This window comes from Dendrobates tinctorius, unplaced genomic scaffold (assembly GCF_039654945.1).
Source record: "Dendrobates tinctorius isolate UK_male_01 unplaced genomic scaffold, ASM3965494v1 ptg000032l, whole genome shotgun sequence".
In the NCBI taxonomy this organism is placed as follows: Eukaryota; Metazoa; Chordata; class Amphibia; order Anura; family Dendrobatidae; genus Dendrobates; species Dendrobates tinctorius.
The window spans coordinates 41716227-41740246 of NW_027361700.1; the positions used below are offsets into that span (position 1 = coordinate 41716227).

Consider the following 24020-nt stretch of genomic DNA (forward strand, 5'->3'; position numbering starts at 1 on the left):
TGTGTTACACAATAAGGTCACTGTGAGCAACCAGAACAATGAGTCACAGGCAGACACAGGGACTCATCATTAGGATGACCTATTAGAGTGCTGGCTGATGTGGATGTCACCCCAAATGTGTGCTACAGCAAAGGCTTAGAGTTAGTCCATCTGTACAAAGATGCCGGGACGTGTATATGGCTCTATATATAACCGTATCTAGATAGATAGATAAATAGATATAGTAGAAAAAAATGGAGGCAGCACACCAGCTTGTAAAGGTGAAAAAAGTGTTATTTAATAGCCCATAATGGCGACATTTCGGATACAATTGTGAGCCTTTCTTGGCTTGAGGAAAGCTCACACTTGGAGCCAAAACCACCATTATGGGCTATTAAATAGCACTTTTTTCACCTTTACAAGCTGGTGTGCTGCCTCCATTTTTTCTACTATATTGAAGGTTTGGTGTTTTCCTGGGTGACACAGCACCCGGATACATTGCTTCTTCTCTTTTTTTAGATTGATAATAGATAGATAGATATGGAATAGACAGATAGATATTAGATAGATAGAAGATAGATGGATAGATAGATAGATAGATATGGAATAGATAGATGATAGATAGATGGATAAATAGACAGATAAAGAGGCAGCAAGAAAAAGCAATAGATAGATAAGCAGATAGATATAAACAGCAATAGATGATAGACAGAGATATAGACAAATATAGCGACATATAGATGATTGATAGAGAAAAATGAAAAGCAATAGATAGATCAATAGAAAGACGTATAGTTAGACAGATATGGAGATATATAGATAGATAGATCAATTGATCGATCAGTGGCTTTAAAGTGACGTCTTGTTTTTGTTAGGTCCCTTTGGACAGCTCTCTGCTTTCCTTCCTTATCTAGTCCTCTAGTCCTGGTTGATGCTTCCACTGAGTGTTGCTCTGATTTACTATTTCTAGAATTAGTATGATAATTTACTTCTAATCTGTCCTGAGAGTCTGGTGATTCTGGGACACACGCTGTTTCTATCCAGCCTCTCATTTCTTGTCTGTATTATCTGCGGTTTGGGAAAAGAAGCTGGATTCAGTTCTGTAAAGATCCGGCCAAGATTTCTTAAGAATTAATGAATTTCCCACAACTTTAAAGCAGCTTAGGAATTGGACGTGTGGACATACTACTGAGAGTCCTTCAATGACTATTTCACATTTCTTACAATATGAAAGACATGCTGATGCTTTAAATAATAAGTCATTTAGTCCTAAAATATAATATTGTTTAAAGGTGGTTTAAAACAGAGAGAAAAGGTTTACTTTTTTTTAGGAAACAGCACCGCTCTTTTTCAGGAGCCACATTTGATATTGCAGTTCAGTCCTCTTCACTTGACTTTTGATAGACTTTTCAGATAATTATCAATCTCCTTTGGTTTTGTGTGGACAGGTCCTATGCAGATCTATGTGTCTCCATGGTTACAGACTACAAATAAACCCCTGGTAGTCTGATCTTAAAGTCCCACTCTCTTCTAGTTTCTGCTAACCTATAAATTGTTCTATGGAGAGACTTAGTCACCCCAATTAATCAAGATTGGCGATTTTCTTGCCAATCTTGATGAGGGGGTGTGTTGGAGTCAGATACACCTGATTCATTTAGATGCACACACTGACTCCGTTCACAATGCCATAAATCTTACTTCAGCCTTCGACAGGAGTAAGATTTCTGGAGTAGGAAACACTACAGTTTGTCATGAATTAGAAGAGCTGTGGTGTCAAGCACTCATCTCCTCTCCACCTATTATGACGGAGCTGGGAGAAACTGGAACGAAGACGACAAAAATCTCAAAATGTATCCGCAACTCCGAGTTGTCCAAAAATTTTACAACTTTTCAAAGCAATTCACCCGAAAAATTGCTTTCGTGAATGAGGGCCTATGACTCATTTACCAGGTTTGTGTAGTCTATTACCATTGAGATGCATAAGTGTGCATTGGAGTTGTATACACAAAAAAGGTTGTAGATATTTTTAATGAAAACACACAAACAATTGAACCCAAAAAAGACTATTTTGGATATTACTGAAATATTATTACATACCTTTGTATATACTTGTATAGATACTCACCGAAGCATACTGTGTCTAATGTCGTGGTGCACTCTTTCACTGTGATCTCTTCATCTTCACAGATTGTACATGGCAGGCAAGGGTCCATGTTGTTGTCCACATTTGAGAAGGTCCAATCAGGACATTTTTCGCACATAGTGTTCTGGTTCATATAACATGGTAGGATCATGCCATATCCCACTGGACAGGTCTTGCAGTGCATACATTCTCCGCTGTCCTCGCTTTTGTAGAACCCATAAGCACAAGCGCACAGAGCGTCATCGGTCTCCACACAGGGAGCAATCATTCGCTTGTTGCCATTGCATTCTGTGCAAGGCTTACAAGCTTCAGTGTGACTGGTCGTGTCTGAATAGGTGACACCTAGAAGAGGAAAAAAGACAAAATTATGTCATAATAATAATATAAGGGAATCATAAACACTCAGGGTTCCACCTTATGGTTAACTGTTACTTCCGAGGGGATGATTGATCTTTACACAACATTACCTTAGTATTACCTTACTACTCTGTGGCGTAGAGTCTTACGGAGACTCCTACAGACTGGGGTACCCTAACTGGCCAAGGACCATGTTTTGTGTCTATTATTGGCCACTGTATCTTGGTATTGTAAGAGCACCATGTGGTGGCATTGTGTCGGAACTGTATATTTTCACAGTGTACAGTGGTAGCACTGTTTAACATAATTATTTCAACAGCTGTATGGAAGTACATTCCTAAAAAATAGGCTATAAAGGTGGCAGGGCACTTCAAACATAATGAGAATCTACAGAAAATAAGAAGTACTAAGCCTAAAAATAAAAGATTTCAATTCTTTATTAGTAATAAATTAAGAACAAACACACAAACATATAAAAAGTGGAGATTATGTATAGAGATGGTGACACAGGTAATAGTATATTGGTTGTCATTATCACTAAGTGATTGTATAGCTACTTTTAAAGTGCCACAGCAGAAGGTAAAAATATATATACACAAAATACTCCTGTAATACCTAGCAAGATATACAGGTGCATCTCACAAAATTAGAATTTCATCAAAAAGTGAATTTATTTCAGTTCTTCAATACAAAAAGTGAAACTGATATATTATATAGAGTCATTACAGAGTGATCTATTTCAAGTGTTTATTGCTGTTAATGTTGATGATTATGGCTTATAGCCAATGAAAACCCAAATGTCATTATCTCAGTAAATTAGAATACTTTATAACACCAGCTTAAAAAATTATTTTAAAATCCGAATTGTAGGCCTACTGAAATGTATGTTCAGTAAATGCACTCAGTACTTGGCCTGGGCTCCTTTTGGATCAATTACTGCATCAATGCGTTGTGACATGGAGGCGATCAGCCTGTGGCACTGCTGAGGTGTTATGGACGCCCAGGATGTTTTGATAGCAGCCTTCAGCTCGTCTGCATTGTTGGGTCTGGTGTCTCATCTTCCTCTTGACAATACCCCATAGATTCTCTATGGGGTTAAGGTCAGGCGAGTTTGCTGGCCAATCAATCACAGTGATACTGTTGTTTGTAAACCAGGTATTGGTACTTTTGGCAGTGAAGAAGATGAGAGACACCAGACCCAACAATGCAGATGAACTGAAGGCTGCTATCAAAGCAACCTGGGCTTCCATAACACCTCAGCCGTGCCACAGGCTGATCACCTCCATGCCACGCTGCATTGATGCAGTAATTGATGCCAAAGAAACCCCGACCAAGTATTGAGTGCATTTACTGAACATACATTTCAGAAGGCCAACATTTCGGATTTTAAAATAATTTTTCAAGCTGGTATTATAAAGTATTCTAATTTACTGAGATAATGACTTTTGGGTTTTCATTGGCTGTAAGCCATAATCATCAACATTAACAGAAATAAACACGTGAAACAGATCACTCTGTAATGACTCTATATAATATATGAGTTTCACTTTTTGTATTGAAGAACTGAAATAAATAAACTTTTTGATGATATTCTAATTTTGTGAGATGCACCTGTAAATAATAAATAAATAGTATCATCAAGTGATGAGTAATTTTAGATGGGCTTACCCAGGAGACTATGTGTTAGGGGGTAAAGTGCAGTGCAATCAACAATAGGCATATTATATCATAATGATACTGGTTAATATAAAGACATGATTCAAGTGAAGTAAAATGAATACATTCAAGTGAGGACAGACCTGAGTAGACAACCAGTGTGCAGCATCAAGTACGCCGATGCGCGTTTCACGTTAGCTTCTTCAACAATTCTACCCAGGTCTGTTGTATAATAACCACCATCCCATGAAAAAAATCAGTATCAACATGGGAAAACGAAAAGATCCATAAAAATTAACTTTTATTAATATATAAAATAGTATAGTTAAAAAACAGAATGCCTCACATAGAGGACAGCTCAGACCAGAAATTAACAACAATATATGTATATCAAAGAACAGGATCAATATACCGCAAAAGAGCGTTACCATACAATGATACAAAAAGGATTGTCAAGAGTTGCAGTTCAACCAAAATGTCAGCAGCGGGCATCAGGTTGTAAATGTAAACAGTAAAGTGGCTAGTGCTCCTTATTTTAAATATAATGTATTTTAACAGGTGCCCCAATGGTTAAATATAGTCCTGGTTACTAGTGATGCCCAGAATATCAATAGCTACTAATTATTTGTGTAAATTGGCATAGCAGTATATTAGATCATATCATAATTTAAGGTCATGACTCATAGCCCTATAGACCTTCATTTGGTCATCAGTAAAGGAGAGGCCCCTAGGAAGAGGCTAGTGGCAAAACGTGCGTTGGGTGGGGAGACGGCTCCTACCCTTTTCTGATGACTAAATGAGGGTCTATAGGGCTATGACCTTAAACTAAGATATGATCTAATATACTGCTATGCTGATTTACACAAATAATTAGTAGTTATTGATATTCTGGGCATCACTACTTACCAGGACTATATTTAACCTGTTAAAATACATTAGATTTAAAATATGGAGCACATAAGTCAACAGTATGATGGAGCAGCAAAAAAAGACACAAACAGTTCTAGGATGTATTAAGAGAACAACAGTGTGATGCACTGGAGAAAGTTCACAGAAGAGCTACCAGGATGGTGAGCGGACTGCAAACTATGTCCTACAAGGAACGGCTAAAAAATCTGGGAATGTTTTGCTTGCAAAAAAAGAAGGCTAAGAGGAGACTTATTAGCTGCCTACAAATGTCTGAAGGGATGACACAGTGTAGAGGGATTATCCTTATTCTCATTTGCACATGGAAACACAAGAAGCAATGGAATGAAACTGAAAGGGAGAAGATACAGATTAGGCTGGTTTCACATTAGCGCTTTTTAAGCGCATGCACGGCCGGGGGTAGCTCCGCCCCCGAGCCGGCTCTCTGCCCGGCGTGCCCGCCACTTGCTTGTAGCGCCGCCTCCTAGCGCACAGCGGCGCCTGTGATCGTTGCACCCTATCTTTAGCATTGGGTGCGCAGATCGTGCGCAGGCCGTGCGCTAGTTGCGCTTTGACCTGCGCTGCGCACTCTTGACGGTGCGCCGTGTGCGCCAAAATCAAACTTTTCGGATTTCGGCGTGCTCGGCGCACCGTCAAAAGTGCGCAGCGCAGGTCAAAGCGCAACTAGCGCACGGCCTGCGCACGATCTGCGCACCCTATGCTAAAGATAGGGTGCGCCGATCGCAGGCGCCGCTGTGCGCTAGGAGGCGGCGCTACAAGCAAGGGGCGGGCACGCCGGGCAGAGAGCCGGCTCGGGGGCGGAGCTACCCCCGGCCGTGCGTGCGCTTAAAAAGCGCTAATGTGAAACCAGCCTAAGACATTAAAAAAAACTTTTTGACAGTGAGAATGATCAATGAGTGGAACAAACTGCCACAAACACAAGATGCAGTGAGTTTTTCTTCAATGGAAGTCTTCAAACAGAGGCTGGATACACTCCCCTAGAGAAAGCGTAACAGCGAAACACACGTCGGGGCACAGGTGACTGTGTGTGGGGCCCTTTCACTTCAATATAGGTAAGCTCCATATTACATCTATGCAATATGTGAACTGACTAGTCTTTCACACTGATTTTCAGTACTCCACTGCATGATCTCTGTGTGGACGGACTAATCTCTTACATATTTTTTTTACATTTTCCACATTGTTTGAGTTACTCATGCTTTACATGCAATTTTGTGAATAATGGAACCTAATCAGTACCCTTCTTTGTCTGATATAAACTATATTGCTACCTCTTACTATGACCTAACCCAGCCACCTTTTTTCCTACTTGATGAAATCTCTCTATGAATCCTCTCAGATGCCCCATTTATGTTTGGTTCATGTTTTTTAATACTTACTCTCTAATAAATTGTATATTTTTTAAATCTCTTTTTTGAGTGGTGTTTCCCTGGGTACTTCGTATCCTGGTATTGTCTGGACAGACATCTGTCTGAGATGGTTTACTGAATCCTGCATTGAGCATGGGGTTGGACACGATAGCCCAGGAGGTCCCTTCCAACTCTAACATTCCATTATTCTATGTTCACATTTGACTATCAACAACCAAAATGAATGTTGCTACCATTTATAAAAATATGGAAGATGTTGCTGATAAGGAGACCCCTTAAGCTTGTCAAGTTAGACACGTTGATTATGCCCTCACCTCATTAAATGCAATAAAAATCTGGAAATCCATGCTCCTCTCAAGTGGAAAACAGATGCACCATAGATATAGCAGTGGTGACTCATATATGACTCATTGAGCAATTATACTGTACACAATGTAGGGCCAAGATAGAGAATAAGCACAAAGTCAGAAAGAAAGTGAAAACATACAATATTTATAAGGAATTTTATATAAACATTTCCCAAAGGTTGCTCATTTGGAGAAAAACTGCTATATTTCTCACAATCTCTATTATAATAAATTTCCAAAACATCCATAGATTTTCAGGCTGGATATTGTACAGTGTTTCAAAGGCTGTAGAGTAGACGGTAAAAACTTTAGGCTGTATGGTAAGACATCATGTATGGATCAACTCCATGAAAGGATTTAATGTATGGAAGAACTCTGTGGAAGGATTTAATGTATGGAAGAAATCCATGGAAGGATTTAATGGATGGAAGAAATCCATGGAAGGATTTAATGGATTGAAGAAATCCATGGAAGTATTTAAAGTACGGAAAAAATCCGTGGAAGAATTTAATGTATGGAAGAAATCCATGGAAGAATTTAATGGATGGAAGAAATCCAAGGAAGGATTTAATGAATAAAAGTAATCTGGGTCGCCCTCCCAGGGCTGTGGGGTACTCGGTACCGGGTCGGTGTCAGGGGGATGTGTCACAGCGGTGGTGACCCGGTCCGTGGCCCTGGGCGCCCAAATCAATGGTGGTTTTTAATGTAGTTTATGTGAATAGTTCGTGACGCCACCTGTGGTGTTCGGCAAGGGAGATGTTAAGCCGACGCTGCATGCAGATCCGCTGGGACTGATGGTGTGGTGCAGCAAAGATGGTGTAGCTCCACAAAGGTAGAGCTGTAGTCCCAGGGCAGTGTAGGTGCTATGGATTAGGAGAGGCGCAGGATGGTATGGATGCTGGTACCCAGATGTAGCGGTGCTGAAGGTGTTAGTGCACAAATAAATGGAGGACACCAGAGCTTGCAGTTTCAAAGCTTTACTCACAGTTCGTGGTACACACTGGTGCCCGCCTCCGTGCCGTGTCCTCCGGGGTAAAGACTCAACCAACCTCCCGGGCAAGTCAGGGCTCTCCTCTCCAACACTCCGCCAACATGTACCTTCCTGAACGACTCCGCCAATGCGCCTTGTGGTGTGAAGCACTCCAGTACTTAGCAACCCTGGAATGCCTCCTAAGAGATGTTCCTAGAACTCTACTTGCACGGCAGACAGCTGTAGCCTGCTTCGGGGACGCCTCACTCCCAGCTCTCTATCTGTGTTGCTGTTGTGCCTCAAGTCTTAGATGGGAGTAATGCATTTACAGCCAACAACTCCACCGGTGTCTGCTGCAGAACCATAAGTGTCCATACAACCTCAGGGGACCGGGCTCCGGCCTTGCGCTGAGAACCTATAGGCAGGGTTCCTCTTCCAACCCACTTCTCCTCTCTGTTCTCTACTCCTTCATTCCGTACTTGACTCTCTTTCTTATGGATGCTTAGGTTACAGTTCTACGTCCGTCCACCTTCCTTACTTTCCCGTGCCAGCTGGCTCAGGTCACTGAGGCAGCTGCAGCACTCCTTCCTCCATCCCTTCTTCCAGGGATCCTCACTCCTCTCCGAGTGGCTTCCTACTCCGCCGACCCTCTGTCGGACTAACCCCTAAGGGACTGACCTGTAATTCTAAACCTTCCCAACCTTCTATATGGACCTAAACTCCACCCACCTCCCAACACATCCAGTGTTCCAAGCAGGGAACCACCAGAGGTGCTCTGCTACTCTCTAAGCACTGAGCCGCAATGTGGTTGTGCAGAACTACCCTGTTGTGTGGGATGCGAGTGTTGGAGTGTGGAAAGGAGCTCCCAACTTACCCAGACGGTGGGGCACCACATCTTAGGAGAAGGTGCAGTACCTCTGTGGCGACTGAGCCTCAGGGGCGCCACAAATCCATGGAAGAATTTAATGGATGGAAGAAATCCATGGAAGTATTTAAAGTATGGAAGAAATCCGTGGGAGGATTTAATATATGGAAGAAATCCATGGAAGGATTTAAGGGATGGAGAAATCCATGGAAAGATTTAATGGATGTAAGAACTCCATGGAAGGATTTAATGGATGGAAGATATCCATGGAAGGATTTAGTGTATGGAAGAACTCCATGGAATGATGTAATGTATGAAAACAACTCCATTGAAGGATCTAATGGATGGAAGAACTCCATGGAAGGATTTAATGGATGATATGACTCCGTGGAAGTATTCTTTCGAAACAAAGGACTAAATGTGAAGGATTTGCACAGAGGCCCTTATCAGTCTGTGTCTGCCATTGTATAGAAGGACTCTATAGAACAACTCCAATCTCATATCAGAAAGGACTTCATGTACAGAGGAAATCTATACAAAGACTTTACGTATGGAATGAATCAATGTACAGAAGGACTCAATGAAAGAATTGCATGGAAAGACTCCACTGAAAAGTTATATTTGTGGAAGAACTTTACAAGAGGACTCCACTGAAAAACTCCATATATACATGGATATAAGGACTCTAATGAGAGACTCAATGCAAAATTACTCAATGAAAGGAATTTGTGTATGGAACAAGTCCTTGTATGGAAAGACCCACATATACAAGGATGTTTTATACTGCAGTTTTCTGTCCCCACCCTTCCCACCTGTCCAACACAAAGTCATTCTGCAATCTTTAATGCCTTTCTCCATGTACATGCAATAATGCTGATAGATACTTGAGTAATGCCAAGTTCACATCAAGCTTCGGATGGCAGCTCAGAGTCATATGATACCTTTATTATAAGTTTCCATTTTAATAGCAGAGACAATTGTCTGAACAGGAGAGACAAATTCTAATAAATTGAATAATGATATAACAAAGCCAGGAAGGCAGGAGAGGCCAGATTGGCCACAACAGGACTTTTCTGTGACTAGTGTTTCACTCGTATAGACACATGATTCCCTATAGACAATTTTCAAGGATCAAACCTTCAAATACTATTATTGTAGCAGCCATGTTATCAATACAGTTAGGTCCATATATATTTGGACAGTGACAACATTTTTCTAATTTTGGTTCTAGACATTACCACAATGAATTTTAAATAAAACAATTCAGATGCAGTTGAAGTTCAGACTTTCAGTTTTCATTTGAGGGTATCCACATTAAAATTGGAAAAAGGGTTTAGGAGTTTCAGCTCCTTAACATGTGCCACCCTGTTTTTAAAGGGACCAAAAGTAATTGGACAGATTAAATAATTGTAAATAAAATGTTCATTTCTAGTACTTGGTTGAAAACCCTTTGTTGGCAATGACTGCCTGAAGTCTTGAACTCATGGACATCACCAGACGCTGGTTTTCCTCCTTTTTGATGCTCTGCCAGGCCTTCACTGCGGTGGTTTTCAGCTGCTGTTTGTTTGTGGGCCTGTCTGAAGTTTAGTCTTTATCAAGTGAAATGCATGCTCAACTGGGTTGAGATCAGGTGGCTGACTTGGCCATTCAAGAATATTCCACTTCTTTGCTTTAATAAACTCCTGGGTTGCTTTGGCTTTATGTTTTGAGTCATTGTCCATCTGTAGTATGAAACGACAACCAATCAGTTTGGCTGCATTTGGCTGGATCTGAGCACACAGTATGGCTCTGAATACCTCAGAATTCATTCGGCTGCTTCTGTCCTGTGTCACATCATCAATAAACACTAGTGACCCAGTGCCACTGGCAGCCATGCATGCCCAAGCCATCACACTGCCTCCACCGTGTTTTACAGATCATGTGGTATGCTTTGGATCATGAGCTGTACCACGCCTTCGCCATACTTTTCTCTTTCCATCATTCTGGTAGAGGTTGATCTTGGTTTCATCTGTCCAAAGAATGTTCTTCCAGAACTGTGCTGGCTTTTTTAGAAGTTTTTTTTAGCAAAGTCCAGTCTAGCCTTTTGATTCTTGATGCTTATGAGTGGCTTGCACCGTGCAGTGAACCCTCTGTATTTACTTTCATGCAGTCTTCTCTTTATGGTAGATTTGGATATTGATACGCCTACCTCCTGGAGAGTGTTGTTCACTTGGTTGGCTGTTGTGAAGGGGTTTCTCTTCACCATGGAGATTATTCTGCGATCATCCACCACTGTTGTCTTCCGTGGGCGACCAGGTCTTTTTGCATTGATGAGTTCACCAGTGCTTTCTTTCTTTCTCAGGATGTACCAAACTGTAGATTTTGCCACTCCAATAAAATAATGGGATGCATTAAAAGAGGTATAGATGCTCATGAGGAGAACATAATTTTACCTCTATATAAGTCACTAGTGCGACCACACTTAGAATACTGTGTACAGTTCAGGTCTCCGGTGTATAAGAAAGACATAGCTGAACTGGAGCGGGTGCAGAGAAGAGCGACCAAGGTTATTAGGGAACTAGGGGGTCTGCAATACCAAGACAGGTTATTACACCTGGGGTTATTTAGTTTGGAAAATCGAAGGCTTAGGGGTGATCTTATTACAATGTATAAATATATGCAGGGACAATACCAAGACCTTTCTAATGATCTTTTTTACTCTTAGACCTGTGACGGGGACAAGGGGGCATCCTCTACGTCTGGAGGAAAGAAGGTTTAAGCATACTCACACACGCGGATTCTTTACTGTAAGAGCAGTGAGACTATGGAACTCTCTGCCATATGATGTTGTAATGAGTGATTCCCTACTAAAATTTAAGAAGGGACTGGATGCCTTTCTTGAAAAGTATAATATTACAGGGTATATACACTAGTTTCCTTGATATTGCGTTGATCCAGGGAGCTAGTCTGATTGCCGTATGTGGAGTCGGGAAGGAATTTTTTTCCCCAATGTGAAGCTTACTGTTTGCCACATGGGTTTTTTTTTGCCTTCCTCTTGATCAACATGTTAGAGCAGGTTAGGACAGGATATGGGTTGAACTAGATGGACTTAAAGTCTCCCTTCAACCTTAATAATAACTATGTAATGTTGTAGCAATTTCTCGGATGGGTTTTTTCTGTTTTTGCAGCTTAAGGATGGCTTGTTTCACGTGCATGGAGAGCTCCTTTGACCGCATGTTTCTTTCACAGCAAAACCTTCCAAATGCAAGCACCACACCTCAAATCAACTCCAGGTCTTTTATCTGCTTAATTGAAAATTACATAATGAAGGGATTGCCCACACCTGTCCATGAAATAGCCTTGGAGTCAATTGTCCAATTACTTTTGGTCCCTTTAAAAACAGGGTGGCACATGTTAAGGAGCTGAAACTCCTAAACCCTTCATCCAATTTTAATGTGGATACCCTCAAATGAAAGCTGAAAGTCTGAATTTCAACTGCATCTGAATTGTTTTGTTTAAAATTCATTGTGGTAATGTCTATAACCAAAATTAGAAAAATGTTGTCAGTGTGTATGTATATATACATTTGTGTGTGTGTGTGTGTGTGTGTGTGTGTGTGTATATATAATTTTTTTTTCTTTTGCTTTGACTACCAATAAAGGGAATATGTCACCAAGTTTTTGCCACCTATTCTGAAAGCAGAATAATGTTATTGTGCTACTTGCTGCAGTTTTGATAAAAATCACTGTTTTATCAGCAGGAAATTATCATTAGAGGACTAGTAAAGCTGCTGCCAAGTAGTCCTCCATATTCATGAGCTCTGGATAACCCTGTGCTTGCAAATGATTGGCAGATTTCTGCCTTTACACAGTGTACTTAGAAATCTGCCAATTAGTGATGTGGCGGGGTTATACATGCTTAGTTTATACATGCTTAGTTTTCAAATAAATGGTCTATCTGCAGCACATAAAACAGTGATTGTATAAAAACTTCTCCAACTAGCCCAGTAAGTGACACATCGTTGCTTTGTAAAGGGTCTCTGTTTCTATGCCATGCTGCTCTGAGATAGCAAAATCCTGGTAACAGATTCCCTTTAAGACTTAGCAATACATTTGGTGACCAAATGAACTCCCTGGTTATATGCAAACATTCTTTATTTTTATATTTGCATGGTTATGCTGTTGCATTATATCATGAGCTCTACCCTCACCTACTGTATCCTCACTCATCTCTTGTAGACTCTGAGACCTCGGGGGCAGTGTCCTCTCTTCTCGTGTAACTAGCTGGTGATTTGTATTGTTCAAGATTATTATACTTGTTATTTGCTATATATCTCTTTTCACATGTAAAGCGCCATGGAATACATTTTTATAGCGCCATTTATTCCATGGCGCTTTACAAGTGAAAGGGGCAAATATAGAAAAGTACAATAAACATGAACAATACAAGGCACAGACAGGTACAGAAGGAGAGAGGACCCTGCCCTCGAGGGCTCACAGTCTACAGGGGAGGATGAGGATACACTAGGAGAGGGTAGAGCTGGTCGTGCGGCGGTTCAGTAAACTGAGGATCACTGCAGGTTGTAGGCTTTCTGGAAGAGGTGGGTCTTCAGGTTCCTTTTGAAGGTTTCCATGGTAGGCAAAAGCCTGATGTGTTGGGGTCGAGAGTTCCAGAGTATGGGGAAAGCACGGGAGAAGCCTTGTATGCGGTTGTGGCATGAAGAGATAAGAGGGGAGTAGAGAAGGAGATCTTGAGAGGATCGAAGATTGCGTGTAGGTAAGTACCGGGAGACCATGTCACAGATGTATGGAGGAGACAGGTTGTGGATGTCTTTGTATGTCATAGTTAGGGTTTTGAACAGGAGCCTCTGAACAATAGCAAGCCAGTCAAGGGCTTAGCAGAGAGAAGAGGCTGGAGAGTAAAGGGGAGACAGGTGGATTAGTCGGGCAGCAGAGTGTAGGATGGATTGGAGTGGTGCAAGAGAGGTAGAGGGGAAGCCAGAGAGTTGGAGGTTGCAATAGTCGAGGTGGGAGATGATGAGGGCGTGCACTAGCGTTTTTGCAGTTTCTTGGTTGAGGAATGTACGGATCCGGGAAATTTTTGAGTTGGAGCCAGCAAGAGGAGGCAAGGGCATGGATATGTTGCTTGAAAGAAAGGGCAGAGTCGAGGATCACCCCAAGGCACCGAGCATGCGGGACTGGGGAAAGTGAGCAGCCATTGACATTGATGGATAGGTCTGGTGGAGGGGTAGCGTGAGATGGGGAAAGATGATGAATTTTGTTTTGTCCATGTTCAGTTTTAGAAAGCAAGCAGGAAAGAAAGATGAAATAGCAGACAGACATTATAATAATAAATAATAATAATTTTATTTTTTCACCACACAAGTTTGAGTGATGAGATAACTGACATACTGTACATTACCTTGCTTAAAGTAAGTTACATAACATAGAAGGTACCCTGATCTCCAGGTATCCCACCTCTACAACTCTTTTGCAACTCCAATTATGGTTTGGGCTCAACATGATAGAGCTTTCCGTGACTGAACTTGGTGCTATGTGTGAAGGGGACTGACTAAATTCTCATTTTAATAGCTAAGCCAGCCCCCTTTTCTGTCTGGGCATTGGCTGAGAAAAAGAAGGGAGCTGGCTTAGTTATTAAAAAGAACCAATCAGCTAGCCCCCTTCATACACAAGCACAAGCTGGAAGTGGAGCTACCAGACAACCCCTTTAACTCTGTCTTTGAAGAGGTTTTTTTTTTGTTACTAGTTTGGGTTCTGTAAGACAGGACAATTTATACATTCCTCTATCTTGGCAATAAATATACCACTCTATGCCTATGTAAATAAGCTGATAATCTACAGCAGGGACAGCAGTACGAAGCGAGCTGTCCGCATGAGTAATATACAGCGTCTCTGGCCCTTGGAGAGTTCCCATGCAGGGTTCAGATTCCCGGCAGAGGAACCTGTGTGATAGTGGCCAGCTCTTGTATCTAAAACCCTTATCTTTCCTGCATAGTACATTGAACTATCTTTCAACAGCCAAAAAAAAGGATATTTTGTTCACCCAGATTTTTTTTTACTTTTCCCACAGAAAGGAGGGCGAAACTTCAGAATGTTGCAATGTTGTGTTTAGATGTTTAAACCACAATTTGGCACAAACCAAGAGAATTCAGATTAATGTTCTTGTTGTGGCTCCAATAACAATACCTACCGTTAATAGGTCAATACTGCAGACTGCTTTCTCTTCACCCTGTCATGCAATTACATTATATACTATAAATCGTTCCACGTACAGCCACCACAAGGGGGAGCACTCTGAATACATTTGTATATAGTTTTGAGGAAAGTGAATAGTAGCACCATTCCTGACAAGTTCATTTTACATATGTTTGTATTCCTCATAAAATAACATTCTTTGGAGCATCTTTTCTTTTACCTTTATGTTATGTAGTTGCTGGGAGTATCCTTACACACTCTGGCACTATCAAAACCATTTTCACAGTGCCACACAGGGCATGGAAACTTTGAAAATGGCTATGTAACACCCAATGATCAATTTAGGCGTATACTGTATTTCTGAGAGGAATAACAAGAGACTGGCACAATAAGAAGTTGTAGGGATTGTAATGGAAATGGAAAATACAACGGTTACGTCTGTCTGAGGCTGAAAAAAGGTTACCTTGGAAAGACAGAGGAACAATAGCCCTCACCCTTTTAACCTCTATACGAGGATCTGGACTTGCTATGGGGCCCCCTTCGGCATTCACTGAGAAGCCGATAGCTAGAAGAATGAGCCTGAGGCAAGGGTCGCCGAACAAAGCCAGGTCAGTATAAGAAGGGACAAAACCAGGTACAGAATCAGTGAAAAAAATGAAGCCACTTCAAATACTAAGAGTGGAGTCAGAAAAGCCATGGTCAAGGTCAGGAGGGGTTACGTAGAATACAAAGGTAGGAAACAAGACAAGTTTTCCATAGAAGATAAGTAAATTGCACCAGGAATGTCAAGGATAACCAAGCAGTAACTGGCAACTCCGAGCAGTATCCTAGAAGGTTAAGTAGGGTGTGGTAGTCGATGTAAAAAGAATAAGAATTATCACTTTGAAATGCATCAACCAGTACCTTGAATGTTTCATCTTTTGGCACTTTCTCCTCGGATATTACACTTCTTCATTTATTCACGTGGCCTTTCTATGGAATTATATTTCTATGGATGAATTATTCCTTGAATAAATGTATGCATTTTACTTGAAGTGCCGGTTCAACTCGCCTTTTTTACATGGACTGTTTTCCTTTTCAATTTGGATCCTGTGCACTCCTGGATAGGTGAGCTGATCTTACATTTTTCTTCATAGGGTGCGGTAGTGTCCCATTGACCATGGGCGAGACCTGATTACTCTCATTGAGGTACTGGACAGCACACACCCATTCTGTCTGATGTGGCGGCACTCAAGGTCCCATCCACACCAGTATCCCTGGCTGCTCAGACGCTGTCTTGCCCAGCACTACTGGCTATAATGTTTCCTCCATCATCCGGGTCATGAATATGGTGGCATTTGGAGACAGGCAGATGTCACTGATAGATATGGACATTGTAACAGGCAGAAGATTTTGCAAATTCCAAGAGAGTAGTTATTGGGCAATACAAATAGTCATTAAATAACGGTAAAAAAAGGTGGTGAGTTACAGATAACCTGTGAGTTATATCAATGCCTGAACTGGCAATGACTCTTCTTTTTCCATTCTGACGGTCCACCTATCTCTCAACATGGAAATACACAGGTCTCAGTACAGCCAGGCATCTGACTTGTGGTTTTTCTGGATGTGATCTCAAATTACACTCCAAATTTAGATGTATATGACTTTCACCTAAAGGGAACGTGTCATCAGAAAATGACCTACTGCTTAAATCAGGTTTTTATGTTCAATGTATTTAAAAAAAAATATTTTTTTTTCATATAATAAGTAACCTGTTTAAAAAAAATAGAAATCTCACAATTTTCACACTGGGGCTATTCTGCACTCATATTTCCTGTTCTTTCAGGAAACTCACATGAACATTTGCTGCAATTCACTGACTCGATCTTTTGTTTTAAAGCATCTAATGAGGGTGTGAAGACGTCACTATAAAGGGAGTGTGATCCGGGTTACCTGTGATATCACTTAATATGATTGATTGGTGTATCCTATCTTATCAGTTGTGTACGGTCTTATCTGTCATTTTAATCCTGCCTCTGATGATAATGAGGCTACTGAAATGTATTCTGTAAAATACAGGAAGGATGAGTGTAAAATAATCCTTGTGGCTAGTGTGAATATTGTGACACATCTAAATACGGTAGTTTTTCTATTAAAATACCAACTGTAATCTGATAAAAAAAATAAAAACCTTTTACGAAAAACCCTGATGTAAGTAATAGGTAATTTTCTTATGATACTTTCCTTTAAAGGAAAATTTTGCAAAGAGTAATATTTGGAAAGATGGATCATTCTAGAAGAGTTTTAGTAGATATGAGATGAGAAAGATGAGGTCCTTGTTTTCCTCTACAAGGGTGCTGTAGGGGAAATAGTTAAAATTGGGCCAGGAGCCGCAGTGGGCTGAGGGGGCTCATTAGCTCATGGAACATGGGTTACTGCTTCAAGCAATATAACGTTGTAATGATGATGCCACTTGTTATTAGTGACCACTCACTGCCCTCACCCCATGTAGAGCAGACAACTGTCACAATCATGTGTCATTCACATTTTCTGCTGTATTCAGACAAGCATCCCTTGATATTGACAGTGGTCTGGCAAACGCCAATCCTAATTGTTGTCATTCACAGTTTCTTCCCACAGTGAATGAGAAATCAATTCAAGATGTAAAATCTGGCACAATGTGTTATGTGGAGACAAAGGAAAGTGATTTCTATTCTACTTCATGTTTCCTCACATCCACCAGTCTCTGAGGTGGAACTCCGCACCCAGTGGTGTAGCTACCGGGGGCAGAGGGTGCCGTCAGCCTAGGCCCTGCGCTTTGAGAGGCCCACCCAGAGCTACACTACTTTTAACTGTATCGGCATGCGCAGCCGGTAAACTACAATGACAGGGAGAGCCTGACGTCAGTGCCATGTGGCCATGTGCATGCCGATTAATTGCATCAGAATGCGTTGCTGATAAACTAACATGACGGGGAGTGCATGACATCACTGTCATGTGGCCATGTGCATGCCGAAGTCGGCTGATGGTCTCTGATGGGCCGACAGCATGTATTGCGGTGCACGGACCTGATGGGTCTGAATGCTGCAATACACTGCAATACACTTCAGCTGAATGTGCATACGAGGACACACATCCAGGTGAAGTAGGGGCTGGTGTCGGCACGCCCCTCACTGCTGCGACTGCTGATTATTGTGAATGACTACCTGGCAGCAGGTTTACAAGTCCTCTAGTGATAATCTCCTGTTGCTAAAACAGTGATTTCATAAAAACTACAGCAAGCAGCCCAGTAGGCATGTCCACCACAGGTTAGGAAACCTTTTTTACAATGAGGACTTTTTTTATGCAGAATAAGAGATTAAAACACCTTGATGTATAATGTCCACAGAATATGTCATCAATTTTTTTATGTACAAAATGTGAAGAGAATCCAGCTCAACGAACCGTGAATAGGCTTCTATTCACAAAGCGTGCATAACAGAGAACATGATCAGCAGTACAGCTAAAAGAAATGCAACATCGACGCGTTTCAGATCATTACTAAGGATGGGCTGTCACCCGAAACGCGTTGATGTTGCATTTCTTTTAGCTGTACTGCTGATATTGTTCTCTGCTATGCACGTTCTGTGAATAAAAGTCTATTCATGGTTCATTGAGCTGAATTATCTTCTTTACTATTGTTCCACACCTTGACACGTTGTCACATCTCCGGGCTCCAAACACCTTCAAGATGTCCCTAATGGTGAGCTGGATGTAATCTTAACAAAATGTAAGTGCCACTTCCTGAACCGTATCTATCTGGAAATGAAGGCTATAGTTTTACCTATCGAGAAATCCACTTATAACAGGAGACCAAATCAAGACGTGGCCATGGCTCTTTCTGTAACTGAAACAACTGTGTGTGGGTGGGAGCCCCAATCTGTGGATTTCTAAAGTTTGCACCTCTCTTAGTCACAATGTAGTTGATACTGTGAATTAAAAGATCCTGTCAATGGAGGTCAAAGATCCTGAATTTTCATAGTGACTGGAACAAGAAAATCTTTAGAGTGCCTGATGTCCTTAGGACAATTTATACCTATGACACTTGCGACTATGGCTGCCCTCTCTAAAAGGTATTTTCAGGTGGTCTTTGCCACTCCCATAAGAATGAATGAAGCAGCAGTGGGCAAGATCAACTTTTGCTCCAGTCACAAAGTTCCCTGGGTCAGTGAGGGTCCCAGCAGACACCCCCATGGATAGGGGATAGCTTCCAAACTTGAGAATACCCCTTTAAGTCATTCTTGGGAGTCAGATCATAATCATTTCTATGGCAAACATGGAAGGATACTTGAATAGCGATAGTAAGTGCTCAATATTTTGCCATGCTGAAAGAAATCTCACCAGGTTTCTGCTAATCCATCTGAGAGCAGTATGATGTAGGGGGGAGATACTCTGATTTCAGTGATATGTGACTTTCTTTACTGATTGCCAATTTTGATTAAAAACTTTTATTTGCTGCAGATCGAGCAGTGCTCTGAATGCTGAGCTCTTTATAACCCCGCCTGTTGTGAACTCATTTTCTGGTCTGCCTCTGGTTTCTGGTGAGGGAACTGTTTGTGCTGACAGAGGAGTCGTGAGTTCTCTTTCTGGGCTCCCTCTGATGGTGGCAGGAGGTAATGAAGCTGATCTAATTAACAGAGACCTGCCACCTGATAATGAGGACGACGATTGGACATCTGGAGTTTCAGACTGGATTTAAGACAACCGACTCCCTATTCCCATGCTGGTGACTTTTTCCTGCCTCCTGAGGTCTTGGTTTCCAGCTCAGTTCCTGTCTTCTCAAGCTAAGTTTTCTCTGCTAATGTTCACATTTGATTTGGTTTTGTCTGTTCAGTTTTTGTGTGGTCAGCCAGTCGCGGCTGGGGCAGTGCTGAATTTCCACTCTTATGTTACTGTATGTGCCAGTTTGCTTTTTGTCCCTTATTAGATTGGCCTCTTTTTGCTCTGTTCTCAGAATATGCCAGAGTGCTGATATAGTGGGTGAAATCTAGTGACTTCAGGGTTTTTTTTGCTATCAGAAGTGTTGGACATTTTTTACAGGGTTTTTTGGCGTGATTGCAGACAGTATCTTTCCTTTCCTGTCCTTTCTAGTTAGTGTGGGCCCCATCGTTTGCTCAGCCTATTTTCCTACCTGTGTTTGTGCTTTCATCTTGTTTCACCATCAATACATGTGTGGGGGCTGTCTATTCCTTTGGGGTCTGCTCTGAGGCAGTTTAGATTTCCCCTTTCTTGCTTTAGGCTTATTTAGTCCTCCGGCTTTGACGAGGCGTCTAGAATCATCGTAGGTACACTCCACGGCTGCTGTTAGTTGTGTGGATAGGATCAGGGGTCTGCAATCCGCATAGTTACCAACCTCTCTGGTTTTCTGTGACTTCACTTGGTTTTGTTTTCCTCCTCGGTGACCCAATCATAACACCCGCCCACACCACTGATTGGCAGCTTACTGCATACAGAATGCATACGGAGAAAGCTGCCAGTCAGTGGTGGAAGATGATTACCTGGCAGCAGGTTTACTAGTCCTCTAATGATAATCTTCATGCAGATAAAATATTGATTTTATATAAAACTACAACAAGCAGCCCAGTAAGTGATACATCGCTGGAATCGCAATGCCTGCGTCTACATTATGCTGTTCTCAGATTAGGTAGCAAAAACCTGGTGACAGATTCCCTTTAAATCTCCACATATATATCACTTTATCAGCCTGATTATCCATGTATATAATGTACATCTTTCTAAATCCAGAATTTGCTCCCTAATATCAACCACTATGATTGTACGAGTCCTTCAAGCATAGCCGCTCGTGATGCTGAACCACTCATGTAACTGGAAAGCTATTAAGTGAACATTAAGCCTATTTCACAGCTTTCATGGAAGAGGGCACCAAAAATGCGTTTGATGCATGCAGACCATAGTCCCAACAGGACGGCAGGTATTACTACAGCATTTGACTCAATGTTCTGCTGGAGGCATAAATAATTGACTTTCATTGCATCCTTTGTATAGCGGGAGACAAGTGAATCATTTGTTTTAACATGTTCTTCTAAGCACATCAATTCCCATTTATGTACAGCTTCGCTGGAAGCGGCTCTGGCATTTTCATCTATATGACACGCGAGCTGTGAGGCCCCTCAGAAGCTAAAAAAAAGAAGTCCTTGAGTTAAACTTTTTGGCAGAAATTGTATTCTGTATCTATTTATTGGAAAGCTGAGTAACAGCTAATATGCTATTGTTAACCCTTCACAAGAAACCTGTCATCCATGTCTTCCTGGACATCTCTTACCCTTCTATTCCACAGAACACCTCATGTTCCCAAGTTTGAAGAACATCTCCACCCATTGCATGGCTTCTGAATGGCCCAAATGTCTGCAGGCAAGTGAGTACACAAAGGCAGCCCATGCATCCACTATGAGGACTTATTCCATGATGATACTGTCCCCCGTTTCATGAGTTGTGAGACTTTGCACATGGATATGGTCTCCATCAATATACTTGAGTAGACAACCTATTGCAAATGTTGTATGTTGGTGTCAAGTATCTTCTGAAAGCAAGTTTTTTTTACCATTGTTTTGGATTTTCCTATCCTCTAAGCTTGACACTGAGCAGACATCTCATCAATTCCCTCTCTATCCTTGCTAATGGGTAAAATTTCTTGCAATGGCTTGCTGCATGACAAGAAGTAATCCTATATTGGTGATTGTAAGGCAGGTGGCCCTAGCAATTCTTTAGTGTAGCCAAATTTTTAAGCATTTGACTCATTGTTCATTTGTGGTCTGTTCATTTTTTCTTCAGGCTCATAGTATGTTGAGGAAATCTCGCAATGTACGGTAAGTGACGGCCATAAAAGCCTACGGCACAAGTCTCCTAAAGGTCTCAATGTTTATATTTACATTGTCTTCCCTATTTCCTCATAGATTGTAAGCTTGCGAGCAGGGCCCTCACTTCTCTGGGCATCTGTTGATTTATGTGATTGATCAACACATTAACCTAATCTATCCCTATGTGGCACAACCAAAAGTTTTACCATAACCAGGTTCCCCGCATCATGTTCCCACATGCTTTATGCATCCATTAGCCCTCTGCGTCTGTACTGTTACACACTTAACATTATGTTTGGTCCATGCAATCAGGGCAACTGTTACCACCCACCTTTCGTGTCTACCTCTTTCCTCATAGACTGTAAGCTTGCGAGCAGGGCCCTCATTCCTCTTGGTATCTGTTATAATCTATGTGATTATTGTTATGCTGTAATGTCTATTGTCTGTACAAATCCCCTCTGAAATGTAAAGTGCTGCGGAATATGTCGGCGCTATAGAAATAAAATTTATTATTATTATTATTATATTGTTATTCTGTAATGTCTTTTATTGTCTGTACAAGTCCCCTCTAAAGTGTAAAATCAATCCAATCGACACAAATCAAATTTGTGTTTCATTTTTAAGAATTCTCTGAATTTGGACAATGTGAAAAATTTGTAGTTTGCTTCACGTAAATGGTAAAGAGCAGAAAATGGCCCCTGTTATTTTACACATTGCAAAAGATTCCTTCAGTTTCAAAAGGATCATGTAGCCTTGGGAGTCTCTAAAATACTTTCGCTCTGTCACATCACATAGTATATCACAGTCAATTACAAGAGACTTACAACCTGTAGTATAAATCCAGGAAGCATGACTGTACAATTAAATGACCAACTGTTATTCACTGTCCTATTAAGGGAATAGAAGAATCCAGGATATCTATAAACAGAAAGATAGTGAGGAAACACTTAGCTAACCTAAATGAATTCAAGTCTCCAGGTCCAGATGAATTACACCCCAGAGTACTGAAGGAGATAGCAGAAGAAATTTTTGAACCCCTCTCCATAATCCTTGAAAATTCTTGGAGAACAGGAGAAGTGCCAGAAGACTGGAGAAGAGCAAATGTTGCTCCTATCTTCAAAAAGGGGAAGAAGGTGGACCCAGGCAACTATAGGCCGGTGAGTCTGACTTCTATACCAGGAAAGATCTTTGAACAAATTATTAAACAACATGTATGTCAATACCTGGATAAGATTGAAGTGATTAAACAGAGTCAGCATGGGTTTGTAACTAATAAGTCATGTCAGACTAACTTAATTTTCTTCTATGACGGTATCACTGATTGGGTGGATCAAGGAAATGCTGTAGATATAGTATATCTTGACTTCAGCAAAGCATTTGACAAAGTCTGTCATACAATCCTTATTGAAAAAATGACTAAGTATGGAATGGACAAGGCAACTGTTAGGTGGATTCATAACTGGCTTAGTGATCGGACCCAAAGAGTGGTCGTAAATGGCTGCACATCCAGTTGGAAGAATGTCTCAAGTGGGGTACCACAGGGCTCTGTCCTGGGCCCTGTATTGTTCAACATCTTTATCAACGATTTAGATGAAGGAATTGAGGGTAAACTGATTAAATTTGCTGTTGACACAAAGCTAGAAGGGATAGCTAATACTAGAGAAGAGAGAGAGAGGATTCAAAAAGATTTAAATAAACTGGAAAAGTGGGCAGCAACTAACAGAATGGTTTTTAACAGGGAGAAATGCAAAGTACTACATCTGGGCAATAAAAATGAACAAAGCATATATAGAATGGGAGGAATAGGGCTAAGTGACAGCACATGTGAAAAAGACTTGGGTATTCTAATAGATCACAGACTGAATATGAGTCAACAGTGTGATGCAGCAGCAAAAAAGGCAAATGCAATTCTAGGATGTATTAACAGAAGCATACAGTCTAGATCACGTGAAGTCATTATTTCCCTCTACTCCTCTTTGGTCAGACCTCATCTGGAATATTGTGTCCAGTTTTGGGCACCACATTTTAAAAAAGACATTAACAAACTGGAGCAAGTTCAGAAAAGAGCGACCAGAATGGTGACCGGTCTGCAAACCCTGTCTTATGAGGAAAGGTTGCAGGATTTGGGAATGTTTAGTTTGCAAAAGAGAAGACTGAGAGGAGACTTAATAGCTGTCTACAAATATCTAAAGGGCTGTCACATTGTAGAAGGATCAACTTTATTCTCATTTGCACAAGGAAAGACTAGAAGCAATGGGATGAAACTGAATGGGAGGAGACACAGATTAGATATTAGAAAAAACTTTTTGACAGTTAGAGTGATCAATGAGTGGAACAGGCTGCCACGAGAAGTGGTGAGTTCTCCTTCAATGGAAG

At 41.2% G+C, this 24020-nt stretch overlaps 1 protein-coding gene across 3 annotated transcripts in view; it reads right to left on the reverse strand.

Annotated features, from left to right (window-relative positions):
* Positions 1 to 24020, reverse strand: part of NGFR (nerve growth factor receptor) — a 97120-nt gene that overhangs the window by 18133 nt on the left and 54967 nt on the right. For all 3 annotated transcript variants that reach the window (XM_073572831.1, XM_073572833.1, XM_073572832.1), the window contains exon 3: positions 2105 to 2464. In XM_073572831.1, the coding sequence (XP_073428932.1) occupies positions 2105 to 2464 (360 nt within the window). The remainder of the gene's footprint in view (positions 1 to 2104; positions 2465 to 24020) is intronic.